At 55.0% G+C, this 18709-nt stretch overlaps 1 protein-coding gene across 1 annotated transcript; it reads right to left on the reverse strand.

Moving 5' to 3' along the window:
• Positions 1-2327: 2327 nt before the first annotated feature.
• RNASET2 (ribonuclease T2) lies at positions 2328-18402 on the reverse strand. Its single transcript, XM_039881458.1, has 9 exons — positions 18196-18402; positions 16355-16415; positions 13546-13601; positions 12238-12295; positions 10216-10286; positions 6869-6982; positions 5637-5682; positions 4155-4229; positions 2328-2703 (listed from the first exon to the last, which is right to left on the reverse strand). The coding sequence occupies exons 1-9, from the start codon at positions 18282-18284 to the stop codon at positions 2512-2514; spliced, it is 762 nt and encodes a 253-aa protein (XP_039737392.1). The 5' UTR covers positions 18285-18402; the 3' UTR covers positions 2328-2511.
• Between the last annotated feature and the right edge of the window lie 307 nt (positions 18403-18709).

Here is an 18709-nt window from a genome sequence, read left to right on the forward strand (position 1 = left end):
TCACTTTATGGCGCATCTGAAGAAAGCCGAATCACTTACCACGGAGCATCTCTGTCCTGGAAAGGCAGTCTTTGCGACATGGCCCATTTTCACGCAGTATTGCGGCCCTCCTGGTCGCCCCGAGCGCCTGGGGAGGCACGGCTGACAGAGCCCGCTGTGGGGGTCGCAGCACCCGCTTTCCTGCTGTCTATCCGCCAGGCGGAGCGCCCCGTCTGCACTGTTCGCTTTCGGAGTCACCGCATTTCAGGCGTCTCTTTTACACGCCATGGAGCCAGGCTTTGCTTTTGAGCCAATGTGAACACATTTTCTTTTTCAATGGGCGCGTGACGTCCATTCCCATGGAGTCATGTGGCTAACATGTTTGGTCTCACGCCTGTCATTCATGCCACGTTGCAGTTCCTGCGTGCTACGTATGCCGTGTCCCTATTTGGTGTGTCCTTTTTGCTTTGGTATTCGGGAAGGTGTGTTTTCACCTTTGATTAAGACTTCACAGTGTGTGGCCCTGGTGTCCCAAAGAAGAAATTATAACATTTGAAACTATAATCGTTGAAAACGATCCAGAGAAAGAAGATGAAAGTTTACATCTTTGAAAGGATCCAGTGGGTACCAGGCGAGATTATCTGGTGACCACTGAGACACATCCGAGCAGACCTTCCCCATGGGACCAGCCTTCACAACTACCACGTCCCCTCTGTCCTCTTTGCCAGGGTTAGGCGTTAGCAGCCTTCTGTCCCCCGCGAGTTTATGTCCTCGACCGGTGTCACCTGGATTCTAGTTAGCTGCAGCTACACTGTGCACGTCTCGGATGTACCTATGAGAACCCGCTAGGCGTGGCTCTCCCTCATTTTAGTCTCTGTGCTTTCTCAGAAAGGCAAAGTTACAAAGGATAACCTTCATCTTGTTTACAAAGTCCTTTCGGCCCTGACCTATAAAGCCAACCTGACTGCACGGTTTTACCTGTGGAGAGATGCTTCAAACCTCTCCTCCAGTGGTTCCCAGACTCATCTGCTCCTGCAGATGGCTGTCAGGGGGACTCCTCTTTGGAGCAATGAGACATCACGGCCAGGGAAGACTGCGTCCCTCAAACACATGGCTACACCCTGAGCCGCAGGGCATGGAGTTGACCTCATTTGGAAATAGGGTCTTTGCAGATGTCACCAAGTGAAAATGAGATCATTAGGGTGGGCCCTAATCCTGTATGAGTGTCCTTCTAAGAGAAAGGACGGGGAGATTTAGATACCGAGACAGACACATACAGGGAGAAGCGAGGGACCGGAGGCAGAGATTGGGAGGCATGCCTCCAGAAGCCCAGGCATCCTTCCTGCCAGAAGCTGCAAGAGACAAAGAAGGCCCCTCCCCAGAGCCTCAGGCAGCCGCCCCGCCCACACCTGACCTCAGACTTCCAGCCTCCGGAAGGCCAGAGAAAACCCTCCCACACGGTTTGCGATTTGTTATGGAGCCCTAGGAACACACGAAAAGTTAGACGGTCCCCCCACAGGGACATAAAACTAGGGTTTACAGTGCATCCATCTGATTTAGACAAAGAGATGGGTCACGTTTTTACTCACACGGCCACAAACATTAAAGGAGGGCAGAGAGCAGGTAGAAACAATGTTAAAAGGAAGTTTTAATATAGCACGGGAAGCCCACGTCACAGACCACTAGGTGTCCTCATTTTACAAATGATGTCCCATTGTGGCAGAGGACGTGAGTGCAGCAGCCCAGAGCCTGGGCTCTCTTGTCATTTGCAAGGAGAGCCACATCATCATCCAGCAAAAGGAAGGAAGCATCATCTAAGGACAAAGCCCTGCACGGGGCCGCGTTCGATCACAGCGTCTGGGCACTGACGTCACCGGTGGGTGGCCCGGGCCTCCTGGTTCAAAAGACACGCAGCCCATGTAAGCTGACCTGCGGGTCTTGGAGTTCACAGGCCAGCGCCTGCTGCCTGGACAGGAAGCCGCCTGGGACTCTGTAACACACCCCATCTTCTCTGGCAAGAGAGAAGCCTGCACCCACCCCGGAGCACCTCACCTGCCAGCAGCAGGGCCCTTGGTGACACGCCTGTGCCCACGCCAGCCACAGGGAAGCACCAGTGGGTGCACGTGCGTGTCACCTCTGGCCTCAGGGAACGAGAACTGTCACCCTGAGGAGAGAGGGAGTGACGCCCTCCAGCTGCAGAGCAGGTCCCTAGATGCCCCCACGCCAGGAAGGCGGCCCGTTGCCAGAGGGACAGAGGCGAGAGCCCCGAGTCTGTCCCACCCGCCCAAACACCAGAGTGCCTGCCCTGCCTCCCAAACATGCCCCAGAGATGAACGGAGAGAAAAAAAGAGAATTATAAGCTTTATTCCATGTTCTACCAAAATCGACTCACAGACGTGACGTGAAAAGCAAAACAGCGAAACCAGCCGACGTTCCAGAGCTGCGAACGCAGGTTTCGCTTTGCCCGTCCGGGAGCAGCGCCCGGCGACCCGCTCTTCCTTTGCAAAACAGACCATTTCCGAAGTGTGGGCGTCAGCGCTTGGTCTCTTGGGGTGGGGGGTAAAAGGCGGGGCCATCCTTGCAGACCTCCAGGCCTGTGGCCACCCCCGCTGGCCACGCTCCCCGCCTGCGGGCCTCAGGCTCCCCGTGCTCCGTGCAGTTTCGCAGCTGCAGATCCTTCGTGAAGCACAGCTCGATCTGGCCGAGGGTTTGCACCTCCTCGTCCTGAACCCAGAAGACGGGAGACATTTTAGAATTCGGGTCTGGGCCAATCACAGCTCCATGGGTCCCGCGACACAGCCTGACAAGAGAGGCCCGACTCCCGGCTGTAGGAGCAAGCGCCTTCCTGCGACGCTGGACAGGGCTGAGCCAAAGCGCCCACTGTCACTCCAGGTCACCACCCAGACACTTCCTGGGCCAGCCCGGCAGCTACATGTGAAGGGGTGCGGCTTCCATCTCAGAAAGGCACACGGCCACAGTCAGTGCACACACAGCCGCACACGCGGCACACGCACCGTGGTGACGGGAAGACGAGGCCTCTGTAGACAAACAGGCGAGCGGCACCCTGCGCTGAGAGCTGTCCTCATCGGCTGGCAGGGCCACAGCTCGTCTGCAGCCTGGACGGGCTACTGCACTAACAGTGCTAGGGTGACGTCGCAGACACGCTGGGCTCTGTGACACCCACCCCAAGGAGGGGCGCAGGTGCACTGGGGTGTGTCGTGGGAGAGCAAACTCTGGCCTAGCGCAGCAGTGAAGCACGACCGTGGTCTCGACACGTGCACCCCGGCTGTGCCTGTACACAAGGCACACGCACACGCATACACACCCACACACCCAGGCTATGCCCGCATGTAATATTAATAATATCATCAGTACTCTGAAGCTGTGTCGCCTGCAATTTAACGCAGACACACACACACTCCACACATTAATAATAACGAAAATAATGCTCAAAAGATAGTATACACACATCGTGTTCTTAGCTACAGTGCCTGCGGTCATTAACGTAAAAGAGACACACACACATTAATACCCAGGTCACGCTTCAGTGTACACAATATCGTGTTCTAGCTAAAATTTTTCCAAAACACAACGCACACGCACACACACACCATGCACACGTGCACACACCTGCATACACACATACCCCAGGGCACACCCGTATGTTCACACATATGCACACACATGCCAGCCATGCTTGTATGCAAATGCACACATGCACACACGTGTACCCTTGTGCATGCCTATATGCAAATACATGTGCACACGTGCACATGCCATTGCACACACGTAAGGCATGCCCGTGTGTACGCACACATGCACATATGCACACCTCAGCACATGCCTGTATGCAAATGCACATGTATACACACACCTCAGTGCATGCCTACATGCAAATGCACACACACATGTGCATACACACACCCACGTGAACATACACAGTGCACCCCAGCACATTCTTGTATACACACCAGACACACACGCACACACTCACATGCACATACACTTCCAACACACGCCTGTATGCATACACGTGCATTCACACACATGCCCACATGCAGACACACACACACACACCTGCCCCTGGGAACTCCACGGCGAGCACAAAGCTGCCAGCAAAGTGGCACTTGTCTTCTTAATAAGCACAGACAGGACAACAGAACAGCACATCTGACCTGCTTCGGAGGGAGGCACTGGATTTTAGGAATAACTCCATATACGTTGGCAAGGGCGTCTTTGATATCTGCAACCTGAAATTCAATGAGGTGCATCAGAAATGAAACTTCAACAGAGAACCATCTAAGAGCCGTCTGCTCAGGCACAACACTGGTTTACGTTCTTGCAAACACATGTGCCTGACGACAGGGTCATGTCCTCGCTGAGAGCCACCTGGGCTCAAAGACAGGACAGGAGAGGCTGAAAACAAGCCCTGTCCCCACCCAAAAAGGACGTGGCCTCCACGCAGCAGACGCCGTCACACTTCCCAGCCTCTGCCCTGCTCCCCCATCTACACCCAGAGCCTGGACACTGGGGGCGAAGGCGGAGAACCCGCTGACGGCGCCACCCAGCCATCACAGGCCAGGACTACTGCAGGCTGAGCTCTGCCTCTCGCCGGTTCTGACACGAAACGAAGTGCTATGGCACAGAGGGGCTCGAGAATGCTTGCTGTCACTGTGGCGTTTATTAGCACTGAAATCGGCCCTCTGAACGTCACATCCTGAGTAGGAGTATGACACATATCCTCACCTACTTGAATGTGACCCCAGATGAAGGCAAAAGGGCTCAGACACACTCTCACAGCTTCCTGGAAGGGTGGTCAAAGGACAGCTGATGCTCTGTCCCCAAGGTCACTCCCCCAGCCCCCTCTCCGTGGAGGCAGGGACACAGGTCGACCAGAAACTGGCTGCACAGCTGAGCGCAGGCGCCACAGTGCCGGCCGAAGTGCATGATGTGTTGCACACACGGTCGGGACACCAAACAGCGCCTCAGCACCCAGCCACGATGCCGGAGCCACAGCCGCTGTCAGTGGCTTTAAACGTTTTTCTCATCCACGCCTATGATAAATATAAAAACGACCTCCAAAGATCCCTACGCTTCCCTAAAGCGAGAGTCAGCACACTGCTCCAGGCAAGGCGGGCAGTGGACATCTCAGGCCCTGCGGGACGGCTACCGGGGTGGGCGTGGCTGGGACCAGACACGACCTGTGTGAAGAGCAGGCCGCCCTGAGCCGGAAACGACTGCCCTGTGTGTGTGCCTGGCAGCCCACGTGATCTGACCACACTTAAGTTTCTGCAGTTCTAGCATAAAAGCAAAAATCGCCGTTTCATCCTAAAAACAAAAACAAACTTCAAGGTTCTTCCTCAAACGAAATGAACGCTTTCCAAACCGCTTCCCCCACCTGCCCTGTCTGAACTTGGAACACACTCTGTGCTTCAAAATCATTGCTGTAAGTGGCAGCCAGTTCACACCCCAATGCCCAGGAAAACAAAATTTAAACAAAATCTCTTTAGACACATAACAGTCAATTAGGAAGGGAGCTTGTCTGGGCCACTTTAAAATCCAAGGGCAGCTCACAGGCTGAAGGGACACTTCAATATCGCCAAGTGACCCTCCGTCAGTGGAGACGCATTCGGCAAGAAGCTGTAAGTGACACTTACTTGATAGTAATTGCCAGATGGGATTATCCCGAATTTTTCCAGCATGCTGAAATTTAAAGCAAAAAACCAGCTGTTTAATGATGGTCCATTTTCCTCTCTTGTGCTTTTCAAACACCACATTTCTAAGTAAAAATTGAGATGCTCTTAACAGTAAGTGCTTCTTCCTGCACTTTGGGCAGTAAGTCTGTCACCAAGAACAGCAAATAAGTGGCTGCAGCTAAGTCCCCCAGCCGCAGGGCCCACTGACCTGGTTCTCTCCCCGCCCCCCGGGGTCTGTCCTCTCCAGAGGGTCCTGGGACAGGAGCAACTGGGACGCTCAGCCCCTCGTCACCACTCGTCCGCCACGCCCCTTCCAGAGGAGGTTCGATTTGGGGGTCCAAGCTTATCCCGGGAAAGCTCACCTGGCCAGGTCTTTGAACACATGTATCCCCTTCGGCCTAGAAGCGTGGGCCAGAGCTCGCACGTTTAACCTGCTCTACGCATGCTATCGGAGCCCGGTGCGACCAGCTAGCTGCATTCTGGACTCCGCACCAACGCTCTGGCCCCATCTCGCCCCCCTGGGCCATCCGGGTTACGACCACGCAGAGCCGGTGCGGGCAGAGACCTCGGCTGACGCCCCAGGCCGACGCCACCGGACACACTGAGCTGGCCTGAGGACAGCGAGCCTGACCAGGGCACCTCTCCGCCATGATTTCTGACGAGTGTCATGTTGGCGAGGCGGCCTCTCAGGCCTGCATACCACGGCCTTGGGCTCTGTGCTGTGGGGCTCTGCAGCAAGGGGGGGGCGGGCTGAGCCCCGAAACAGACTTGCCCCTGCCTGCCCTCTCTGTCCATGGGGGGCACATGCCAGATTTCAAAGACTCTGTGCTCCAAATGCAAGACTTCTCGAATGTTTATGTTCATCATAAGTTGCAGTGATAGTATTTTAGATAATATTGTATTAAACGAAATATATTATAAAGTTAACCTGTTCCTTTTTGCTCTTTTTCGCGAGGCCACTCGAAAATTCTAGAAAATTAAAAATCGCCCATGTGGCTTGCATCCGACTGGGCTGCACTGCAATGGCAGGGTCCCGCGGGGCCGGGCACTTTCTGGGGCCCCGAGGACCCTCGCCCGCCACCTCCCCCTGCTTGTCCAAGGACCACAGAGCGAAGATTCAGAGGCGAGAGGTGGTCGGTCTTTAGAGAAGCACTCAAGGCTTCTCTAAAGGGGGCCGGGCGCGGGCCGCCTACCTGTTGAGGGCGAGCCCCTTGTACAGGTCCAGGCCTTTGCCGAAGTACTTCTTCTGGGAGTTGAGGGCGTCCAGCTGGGCGGCGCAGGTGCCGTGCTTCTCCCACTCGTGCTTCCTGCCGGAGGGCGTGAGAACGTGCCGCTGAGAAGCGCCCGAGTCCGGTGCGGCACGAGGGTCGCACGGGCTCCCTGCCAGCGCAGCACGTTCACGCGCCCGGGGCTGTTTCTTTCACAAAGTAGAAAGATAAACTTGCTCCTTTGCAACACAGGCCACAATTTAAACCTCCATGCTCAGAACGAGGCCCGGTGGACACAGCGCAGCCACCAAAGGGCACACGTCACCGTCCCTCTGGGTCTCCACTGCCCAGGCCGGTGCTTTGCAGCCGGGAGTCCGCTGGCGAGGCCCAGTGGCCATTTCTACGTAACTGGCCACGGAAAGGCAGAGTCACCAGTTACACCTGAGGACACGCCTGAAGCCTGGACCACTTCAGCCCTGCTCACTGTTGTGGCTTGCATGCCCCCACGACAAGACGACAGCCTAACCCAACGTCTGCAAACGCACAGCCATCCGTCCTCGAGAAGAACGTCATTATTGAGGATGGTCCTTATATTTTATTGAAGACTCAAGTTTTATAAAACGTTTTTGCATTCTTCATTCTCACAGCGCGAAAATAACCACTGCTGGGGTGGAGATGGGGAAACCGAGGCTGGGGGGACATCCAGCCCCGTGCTGCTCCGCCACCCCACTCCGCGGGCGGGGCGTCCCCGTGCGGCCGAGCCACCCGCCCCGGTCTGACGGAGGCCACACCGCCCGCGGAACGGCCGGCGGCTGATCGACGCAGGCGCGAGAAACACGACAGCACGAGTTCCCTCGGCTCAGCAAGGAAGCCCGAGCTCGCACAGCGCTCACACCCCCGGGTGCTGGGGACGCGCCCCACGCTCTGCGACGCGTCAGCTGCCGCTTCTGCGCCTGCAGTGGCGGGACGCTGGGCTCTCGGGCCTGAGCGGCCTCCAGCAAGCACACAAACGGGTGGAAACCAGCCACCTGCAAGAGCTTCCGGAAGCAGCTCTTTGGTAACTGCCCACGCTCTGTGGAGTGGGGGTGCGGGGGGGTCCTTGCCACCTGATCAAAGGTGTGCCCGAGCTGCGGGTGCCTTATTCCCGCCCAACGGGACCGACCGCCCTGCAGCCTTGTCCACGGGCGCTGGAGGGTGACACGTGACACATACAGTCGGTTTTAGATGATGACAGCACTTCGCACAAGCAAAAATGGCTCCGAGCTCATGATAAGTATTCGATGCCAACTATCATTATTCCGGGAGCAGGTTTAAATCAACGGACGTTAGGGTGAGAATGCATTAACACAACGGAAAACATTTAACTGCACCTCGTTTGGAAGTGGACGCTTCTCACTTAGCACAAAGTTCCCAGTCACCAATCAGAAGTGACTGCCGTGCGTCCCTCTCACGCCCTCCCCCTGGCGAGACACGTGAGCCGATGCCGGGGTGCCCCTCCCGCCATCACCTGGTGGCCTCCGGGACGACAGGCAACTGCGGCTCAGGGTCACTGTCCCCAGCGAGGCTGCATCGCCGCACTGGGCAGGGTCCAGCCTGGCTCTCTTTCTGACAAGAACCGAGAAACCAGACAAACCCCTGCTTTGCAGGGGGTCGTGGACACACCGCTTTTCAATACAGCTAATCCTACTGACATTCACGGGACGGTCTTGGGCACCAGGCGGCACCAAGGCTCTCTGCCCTGCGTGCTGGACTCTCACTTGGGGTAAAGACAACAGCTTTCTGACGGAGGCCACTCCCTGCGGACGACGAAGCCGAGGAGCAGAGGCCCCGGGTCCCCAAAACGCCTCGAGGCTGGGGACTCGGGCAGCCATGCCAGGCGCCGTGATTAGGGCGACCGTACCGGGGGCAGCGCTCCGCAGCAGCCTCCGCCCCTGTCCCTTTGTATGCGGGAGCCCCGGAAAGCGTACACACTAAGTAGTCTGCGACAGTTACTTTTTCACTTAGAACAAAAAGGTTTTAAGCGTGTAATTTAACTATTCAATCCGAAAAAATAAACCCTTTTGCCTTTATCGAGCACAAAAAAAAAAATGCATACTGGGCCCACACTATTTTGATTAAATCTTCACAGATTTAATCACAGGCCTTCTTTATGTATGCTCGTTGATTTATCGTTAAGCTATTTGGCAAAAATCTGATTGGCCCTATCTTGGAATAGTGTGACAAGTAGAAATACTGTATTTTGTATGCTTAGTTAGCAGAGATACTAGGACGTGCTGGGTACGTGTTTGTCACAGTTTTCCCTGTTTCCTTTCATTATGGCCGTCACCCATTTTGAAACCCCTTTCTGGAATACAGGCAGCGAACAGCGGCGCCCGAGACCTAAACCGTTTCCTCCCGTTTTCAGCCAGCGGCTCTCCTCTGCGCCGCGGGGACCCTTTCAACCAGCAGCCCCAGGATCCACGGACCCCAAACCACATCCCTGCCACGTCCCCTGGAGAGAAATCTCAAACCCAACACTCGTGACCAGGACAACAGGCATCATTTTCATTCCTCTTTGTTTTCCAAAGCTTTTCTCTAAACTTAACTCTTTTCCTGAAAATTCTACACAAAAATAGTCCGGGTTATATTAACCGTTTTGGACGAAACCTGATGAATTGTAATCTGAATTATAAATCGACTGCCATACTGGAGTGAGATGAAGAAAATAATCATCTTTAGTGAATATAAGGAAAAGGAATGTTAATTGCATCTTCTCCAAAAGCAGTGATTTTAAAAGCTGTCTTGAATTATACACTTTTTCTCAGCTCAGCTATTGCTAAACTGAAGGGCATTTTACTGGAACAGCCTGAGGACTGAGCTTCAGGTGAAAATCTCACGTTCTCTCCTCCCTAAGTCACCCAAAGGGGATCATATCATCATCTTAACTATGTCTTCTTTTTCCTTGATATAGTTCAAGAGAGCAGCACGATTTCTTTAATGAACACTGTCTTCTGTCTAACGTGGAGTAACGGCTTCTTAGACATGAACGTTAGTTAAACCTCAGTAAGGAAAATTTTTTAAATGAAGTAATAAATGAAACCGGTTAAAAACGAGTCTATAAAGTGAATTCCGCTTGCCCTTTCTGAGCCACTGGAAAAGGGAGGCACCTGGAATGGCATGGCAGAGGGAAGGCTGTTCTAGATTAAAGGCTGTTCAACCCTCTGACCCCCGGAAGACGGGTTCCGCCGTCTGCCACCTGTGCTTCCCTTCGCTCCGCTAGGAACGTGACCGTGAGGCTCTCGCTCTCGCACGTGCGTCTCACAGCTTGGGACACTGTCGGGACTCAGACTTACCAGAGGTGGGTGCAATTATCCGACGAGTGGATCACGTCAGGCCAGTATATCTTCATGTCTTGCACAAGATCCTACGTATAAAAAAAAGGAAAAAGAATTTATGTAGGACTGAACAACTGGACACCTACAAGGCAAATGTGATCAACGAACACATGAGAGAACAGAGCCCTGCTCATTAATAAGCCGCTCTTACTTTACTGCAAGTGTTTCTGAAGACGTATCTCAAAGTGAAATCTGAGTAATCATAAAAGTACATTTGAAAATGCAAGCTCTCACAGGTGAATGGGCAGACGGTGGCACATAAGGACAATGGGATATTATGTAGCACTAAAAAGTAATGGGCTATCCAGCCAAGAAAAGACGTGAGAGGACCTGGAATGTACATCACTCAGTGAAAAAGCTACATACTGTGTGATTCTAACCACGTGGCACTCCGGAGACCACATGCAGACCAGGGGCGGGGGAGGTGGGGTGGAGGGAGGAACAGACGGGGCGCCCAGGATTTACGGGGTGCCCAGGATTTTCAGGGCGGTGACGCTATGCTGCCTAATACCATAAGTGATGGTGGGCGCAGGTCATCACACGTTTGTCCAAACCCTTAAAACGCACGGAGGGGCCTAAAGCAGACTGTAGACTTTGCTTAATGATAAAGTATCAGTACCGCTTCATCGATTGTAACGGACGTGCCAAAGGTTTCTAAAACTGTTGAAGAGTAACATCGACTGATTAAAGCAAACACCACCATCACCAAACGCGGTCTCCCTTCCCCAGAGCAGCTGCCTTGGCTGGGCCGGTGCCTCCCACACGGCAAATAGCTACCCTGAACCAAACCGTGTTCAAGTTCACTTTTCAGTGTCTACACACCCACTAGGCCAAAGAATTTTCCATTAAAAAGGTGTATGAACGAACAGGCATGACCATCGCCCCCCCGGAGCCTCGCTCGAGTCTACTGTCCTAAGCCCTGGCCACTTTGCTCTCTAGGCACGCGGTGCATAACTCTGCATGCATGAGGTGACCTCAGGAGCACCTGTCTCCCCGGGAGCAGCGTGGGCAGGCTGGGGACCGTCTGGTTCTGCTCTCCGTGTGTCCCCAGCCCCTGGCACACAGCGGGCCCTCAGCCCACTGATGCTGAATGAAGCAACTTCTAAAGCCACTTCAGGATCACAGGGTTTAACCGGAAACGCCCCCAAGGCATTCCGGGGGCTCGAGTGAGTCCGGGAAGAGGGAAGTGTGTCAGCAGAGGCCGCTGTCCCCAGGCTCTGGGCACACTGACCATTCCCATGCTGGCCAGCTGCACGAGAGGAGGACCAGGGCCTGCGGTGGGCTCCGTCCTCCCAGGCCGTACGTGCCCAGGAAGGATCCGCAATTCTGGCCGACCCTGGCCCTGCCCCATGTGGCCAGGGTGGCGCCGGTGACCTCCAGTGCCTGCCCTGTTGGTCCAGGTACCAGTCACCTGACAGAGGGCTGGTTACACACCCAGGGTTGCTGGCACCCGAGGAAAGGTGAGCACATGCGTGTGCACATGTGTGTGCACACGAGGGAGGAGTGTCTCACAGGAGCACTTCTGCCGACAGCTGCCGTACGTCCCCGTCCCACGACTCACTCTGACACTGGAAGGCCCAGCACTCCCCAGAGCTTGCAGTGCCCACTTAGAGCCCCACCCACCCACTGCCAGAAAGGACAGCCACGGGTCCCTTCCCCAAGCCACAGCTGTCTCGATGTGCCCAACCCTCGCCAAGCTGACCGGGAGGGACCAGACAGGGGACAGCTGGGGGCTGGCAGGCCAGTGCCACCAGCGCGCTCACATCTGCTTCCACTTCCCACACCTCCGTCCCCGCGGGCAGCGGGCAAGGCTCTCATTTAGCTCGCGGGAGGAACTCAGATTCTGGTCCGTACCGGCAGCTCGATCCTGGTGGACACATTCTTGGTCCCTTGTCATTTTAAAATGTGACTTAGAGAGCACACTTATAAAGAAAAGATGTCACCTAACGTGATACCCTAGAGTGGTAACATCGCTAATACCTTAATCTCGTTGAAATTAAAGTGCCAGGATCGATTACATTTTTCAGCTTTATCCGCCCTTAAATTAAAAAATAAAAGAGAGAGATTAGTCGTGGTTGGGATGCGTCCCAAATGACAGGAGAAAACTCTTCCGTTAAGGTCTGCAGGGGACAAAGGTGCTAACTGAGACTTCCTCGGGGAGTGAGCCATTTAACAGGGAAGGCCTGGGGGTGGCAGGCTCAGCTGGAGCTTCTTTCAGAGAAGGAAGCTGTTGAATGCAAACAGCAGAGGAACCCTAACACACACCAAGGGGGTGCTCCTCTGGCCCTGCGGTCCCCTCCAGGCTCCCAGGGGCGTGCCCTTTACAAATCCCAGAGCAGCCATGAAATGGCGGTGACAGGGGACCACACACGTATCAGGCTGGCGCCGGGTAAAGACGCCGCATCGGCGTGCTCGCACGCAAAGCACGTCGTCCTCATGGCATTCTGCCCTCGTGTGTCAACTCTGCACGTCAGCTCTCAACCCTGAGACGCGGCTTAGCCCGTGAGGTCACCGACTCGACCCTGCACCCTCACGGCGTGCCCCGTGTCAACAGCTGGCCCCGACCTGAAGCCAGAGCACTGGGAGCAGTGCCATGCACTGTCAACCCCGCTCACAGGGGAGGCAGAGGCAGCAGAAAAACCCCACAAAGCCGGGGTCCCGGAGACGGGAGCGTCCAGTATGCCAACGAGCCCGGGCGAAGCTGAGGTGACAGGCCGGCCCCACGCCTCAGTTCAGTTTGCCTTCTGCTGACCCGTTCCTGAGGGGCACGCATGTGCCCGCAAAAGCCGGAAGGGCCACCTCCCGCCCCAGCAGCAGGACAAGATAGAACCCTGACGGGCAAATTAATATGCACGCTTTAACATCAGAAATGCCTCCCCGACAAGCAAAACAATAACGTAAACGAAATGCAGGCAAATCCAGAAATGTCAATTTGGGTGTCGGTGAAGTGTGTATGTATAATACTAGATTATATTTATATATTTATACACTTATTTTTAGGCCCCAAAAGAGTAAAACAAGAAAATTAAAATTTAGTGATCCTAAAATACACCCAGAATCCTTAAATGCACATTTACACTAGACTGTGACTGTTCTAGAAACACAGAGCTGGGGTTACGTTAGAAAGATTAGCGGTATCTTTAAGTAGGATCTGATTGAATGAAGAAACTACAGTCTATTAAAATACACTTCTCGAAATCGTAAGTTAACGCTGAGGACCAGACTCCAGCTAGACTTGCAAGCTGGCCAGCTTTCTTGAGCTAAGTTTTCAAGGCATTGGGTGCTTGCCATAATCCGTGTATCGTCCAGTAATCCGGGGGGTTTCTACAGTTGTTTTCAATTTCCTAGGGAGAAAAGCAGAAAGAAAATAATTGGTTCGTTGCTGATTTTATTAACACATTTAGTAATCTTGTTTTCTTTCGACATGCATCAGTGACGTACAGGACACAAGCCTAACACAAAACAAACTCTGCATGAATTTATAATACATTTATTCCAGCGATACATTTGCGAGGGTGTTCTATTTGCAATGAGTGGACCGGTCTTCAATATAAATAAGAGAATTAAAGACCCACTTTTGCTTCTTTTATGTGTTCACAAATTAAAACAATCTTATAGAAACACTCACATTTGGCCATAAATAATTTTTTTATCATTAATCCTAAATAAACATTTGAGAATGACGGACTGATGACAGTCTGTTAGACTTGAGTCTGTTCAGGCACCAAGTCCAAATACAGCAGTGAAATGAGAAATATTGGAAATTTGGAGCCATAAAAACACCCGGAGTTCCACTAGGAATACATACTTAGTAAGAGATAAAATCGTAGGGATAAAAATCTCAGTATAACACTTTTTAGGGATTCCTCCCCGCCAATTGTTTAGCTAAAATGGAGTTTTTCCAAAATAAACCATCCAGAAATATATTCTCACTATATAAGGCAGGACTTGTGCCCGGTGTCCCCACAGTGAATATGCAAATGAGAAGCAGCCATTGGAGTCTGGTGAGGGCCAGGTGGGGGCCAGGTGAGGGGCCAGGTGAGGGGCGTGCTCACTCTCAATCCCTCCCTCTGTAATCATTCCACAGGGGGTCTGGAGCTTCGGGGTCTGGTCAGGTGACCGAAATATCTGATGTGAGGCAGCCACAGAATGACGGGGCGGAGGAGCAGGACGGCAAAGTGACGGGTCGGAAACGTCGCCCGGTTCCATCCCTAAGGAACCACAGGCCGAAGCGGGCGGGCCACTTCCCAAGAGCCCGGCAGGTGGCGAGCAAAGCCAGGACCCAGGGTCCCGTGTGGGCCCCCAGCTGGCTCTGCGTCTCGGAGGAGCCTTTATGGGGTGTCTGGGCCCAGTGGCAGCTTGCTTTGGGGTGTCTGGGCCCAGTGGCAGCTTGCTTTGGGGTGTCTGGGCCCAGTGGCAGCTTGCTTTCACCCGCGGCAAGTATTTGTCAGCTCCTGGCAGGTGCCCGAGGGACTGTGCTGAGCACGGAGGACAGCCCTTTGCCCACCTCGCCGACGGGGAAGGTGCCCAGGACAGCCCTGCTGCCCAGGGTGACACCTTGACAGGAGTCACAGGCACCCTGGATGGAAATTAATTCCCTAATAACAACATTTCACGGGTGATCCATTTTTAAAATCTCATTTCTAAAAGCCTCGAGGCAGGAAAGGCACTTCCGGGTATATTTACATCAGCCACAGGCACACACCCACATTTTGTCACAGAAACGCCCCACCCACCAAATGACCTGGTCCCCCGCCGTGAAGGCAGGCAGCTCTCCACACAGGCCCTGCCAGCAAGAACCAGGACGCTACAGTTCCAAATGCCCAGGGCCAGCACCGTAGTTCAACAAAACTGAACCCCGGGGACAGGCCACTGCACTCTCCTGCTGTCCACCCTACTCGAGATGGCACTGGAGGGAGAAGGGGACAAGAAACTAGTGAAGTTTTGCTCGCATTTGTCAACAGAAAACTCAGTGAGGAAGTGAAAGGCACATTCTGGTTCCTAAATACTGGGGGAAACCAAAGCCGAATGTCACATGAGAGCCCCAAACCACAGGGCGAGTCTAGGATGCGTCCAGCTTGCAGCAGCTAAAAGAAAAGGCCTCTTCTGACTTAGAATTTTAGGAATTCTGAATTCTTAGAATTTCAGAAATGCCGTAAATCGAATTAGCACTAGCCCAGCAATTGGGATGAAACGCGGCAGAACTGCGCAGCTAACGCCAGCTTCGCAAACTGCCCTCAAGACGGACGGCAGAGACACGGCCTGGACGGAGCAGGCGAGGCAGGGTGCCCCCCAGCGGACTGCTCTCAGGAGAGCCTCAGCAGTGACACTCTAAAAGGACAGAGGGACGGGAGACAGAGCCACGAAGAGACCGGCCCAGAGGACCAGGGGCACCGCCCGTGCGGAGCAGAGAGAGCCAAGGTGGCAGGGATGGTGTCTGCTCCCGGGCCCCCCCGGAAAACGTTTTAGTAAGACCTGCAATAATGCAGGGAGGGAGGGAGGGAGGAGGCAGTTGGCACCTGTGGTGGTTGAATTGTGTCCCCAAAAGGCATGCTGAAGTCCTACACCCCAGCACCGGTACATGTGGCCTTATCTGGAGATAGGGTTTTGGCAGATGTCATCGAGTTAAGGTGAGGTCAGACTGGATTGGGTGGGGCCTACGCCCAATCTCTGGGGTTCTTAAAGGACACAGAGGGACACAAAATGGAGACGACCACACGAAGGCAGAGCAGACTGGAGCGATGTGCCCACACGCCAAGCAACACCAGGCAGTGTTGGCAATGCACGGAGCTAGCACAGGCTTCCGGAAGGGACTGGCCCTGCCAGCACCTTCGCTTCATACTGCCGGCCTCCAGAACAGGGAGAGAACACGTTTCTGATGTTCCGAGCCACCCAGTTTGCGGTGGTGTGTCACGGTCCCTAGGAACCTCACATGGGGCCCTCCTGGAGGAGTGTCCTGCCGGGAAGGCCCAGCTCTGCGGGCCAGCGAGGAGAGGCTGGAGGGCTGTCAGAGGCCTCGGGGAGGAGACGTCGCACAAACCAACTCTTGACGGGGTTTCCCTACACCGAAGGGGCCAGCTGAGGCCGAAAGACTCACCTTGCACACGGTGGCAGGCCAGTGCTGAACCATAATCAGTTTTTCCCACTCATGATTGCCACTGTTAAAAGACAAGGAACTCGTTTTTCAAGAGCTCTTTCAAAGTAACAGAAAAATCCACCCATCCATCTGCTCACGCTGCCATTCACTCCAGCAACACTGAGTGCCTGCTGCGGGCGTCCCTTGTCTGCAGAACCGGGCAGTTTCATCCCCGGGGGCTCCTTCGGACCCCTGCTGCCGTCTAGATGCTAAGACCGGGGGCTGGGAGCTGTGTCACACTGGGAACTCTCAGCAGGATGCGCCAAGCCCTCGGCCAGCTCAGCAGCCCAACGAGGCAGAAAAGGCCACTGCAGGAGTCCTCAGGCTGCGGATGGAAACACGGCAGCGGGGAATGGTCGCGGGCAGACACCCCACTCGCGGTGCTTGGGAAGGAGCGCTCCACCAGGAAAACAGCTAAGTCCTCACACACTCGCCTTGCAAACAGGTGAGTGCTGCCGAGTAAGTGTAAAGCGTGTGGTTTACATGCTTTGACACTGTGATTTTAAGTCTGAGACGATGCAAGTGCTTGGTATGAAAAAGAGAGAGATGAACCACAGCATGGGAATTAGAGCTGGGGGGAGTATGGGAAGCTTTTTCCTCCCCCTGGGTGTAAAAATCTTATTTTACACGGATGAAAACTGAGGCTGGAAGCTCAGGCAACGTCCACGAGACAAGACCATCGGTTTGCCGTGAGACTCGGGATGTGTCTGCAACATAATCTCCACCTACAATCCCAGCGAGAGAGTGCTGAGCGCTAATGCGGAGAAGCACCCCCAAAGCAGTGAAGCTGCAGGTGCTGTAAGGACAGGCCCACTGGGCAGAAGCCAGGCCAGTCGCGACGTTCTTAGCCCGGCCTGCACTTGGCCAGCACCCGCTGGCCTGGGCAGCCCTCCAAGGGTCTGGATGAACTCTGTGTTCCACGAGGGGTGCTTGTCCAGTTACATCGGGTGCACGGGTTATGGGGGGGACTACACATCCCAGCCTAGGCCTTTAGAGAACACTAGTGATGACTTGGCCAGGCGGGGCCTGGGCACACCCGGCACTGAAACCGACCTCGCCTGCCTTTGCTCTAGAGGAGGTGCCGCTTTTATTTCTGCCGCAGGGAGCAGCAAACTGCAGCACCGAGATCGCTGGAGGCCGCACAACCGGCTCTGAAAAGCGGTTCCTATCAACCAGGGCCGCACAGGCCACACCCCTGTCCAGCGACACTGCTAACCTGATGGCGAAAACGAGCTAATGAGTGCAGCTCTTCCTCAGAAAGCATGCTTTCTGGGAAAACTGAAATATAACGTTACTTTTTAAAGTATGTGGTAAAGCGGTAATGGTTTAACCAAAACTTTCAATAAAAAGTTAAAACCCACCTTTTCCCACACCTACTGCATAGGTATGAAATCCTTCTGTTAGTGTGATCATTACCCAAATAAAATAGAAGGAAAAATCACATCTGGTACTCCAATTTTGGTTTCCTGCAAAGTAAAGTGAGGATCCTCCCCAACAGGGCCTCTTTATAACCCCTCCCCTCCCCTCATTCGTCAGCTGCGACACGCAGAACAGCGGTGCCACCACCATTTCACGAAGTTTGCTGCAATCTGAACTAAGCGTGTGCGGCAGCCGCCGCTGGGAGGGTGGAAGAGCGCGCACAGGCACACAGGTCACCGACACTTCCCTGGGACCCTGTGCAGGTCCTGCGGGCCGCGACCCCGCCCCCGCCAGGTACTCCGGCCCGCGCCCCGGACCCCGCAGGACACCGGGGCGCCCCGCGGAGGGCCAGAGGGACGCGCGCCGACGCGCAGGTGGCTCACCTGCTCCGGAGCCCGTGCGCGCAGCGCAGGCACCACAGCGCCAGGCAGACGGAGCACAGGAGGACGCGGCGAGCCGCTGCAGGCTCCATCGCGCCGCAGTCTGCGACAACGAACACGGCAGGGGCGCGGAGGCTCGACGTCCAAACCACGCGAGGCCAGACTGTCCGGCGCCAGGCCCCGCCTGTCCCTGAAAAGGGACGTTAACTTAGGCCCGCCTCTGCTCCGGACCCGGTGGCACAGGAGCTGCGCCCGGAGCCCCGCCCACGAGGGGTTCCCGCCACGCCCCCGCCCGGACACGCCCCCGACGCCCCGCTGGCGGGCACGCCCCCAGCTCGGGACACGCCCCCGACGCCCCGCCGGCGGGCACGCCCCCAGCCCGGACACGCCCCCGACGCCGGGCGCCCCGCTGGCGGGCACGCCCCCAGCCCGGAGGACACGCCCCTCCCCGCTCTGTCCTTGTTACCCTTGGTCCCTTGGAACGGGCTTTCGTTTCAACCGGTCCTTCCCGGCTCCA

Source organism: Pteropus medius, unplaced genomic scaffold, assembly GCF_902729225.1.
Source record: "Pteropus medius unplaced genomic scaffold, Ma_sr-lr_union100, whole genome shotgun sequence".
NCBI lineage: Eukaryota > Metazoa > Chordata > Mammalia > Chiroptera > Pteropodidae > Pteropus > Pteropus medius.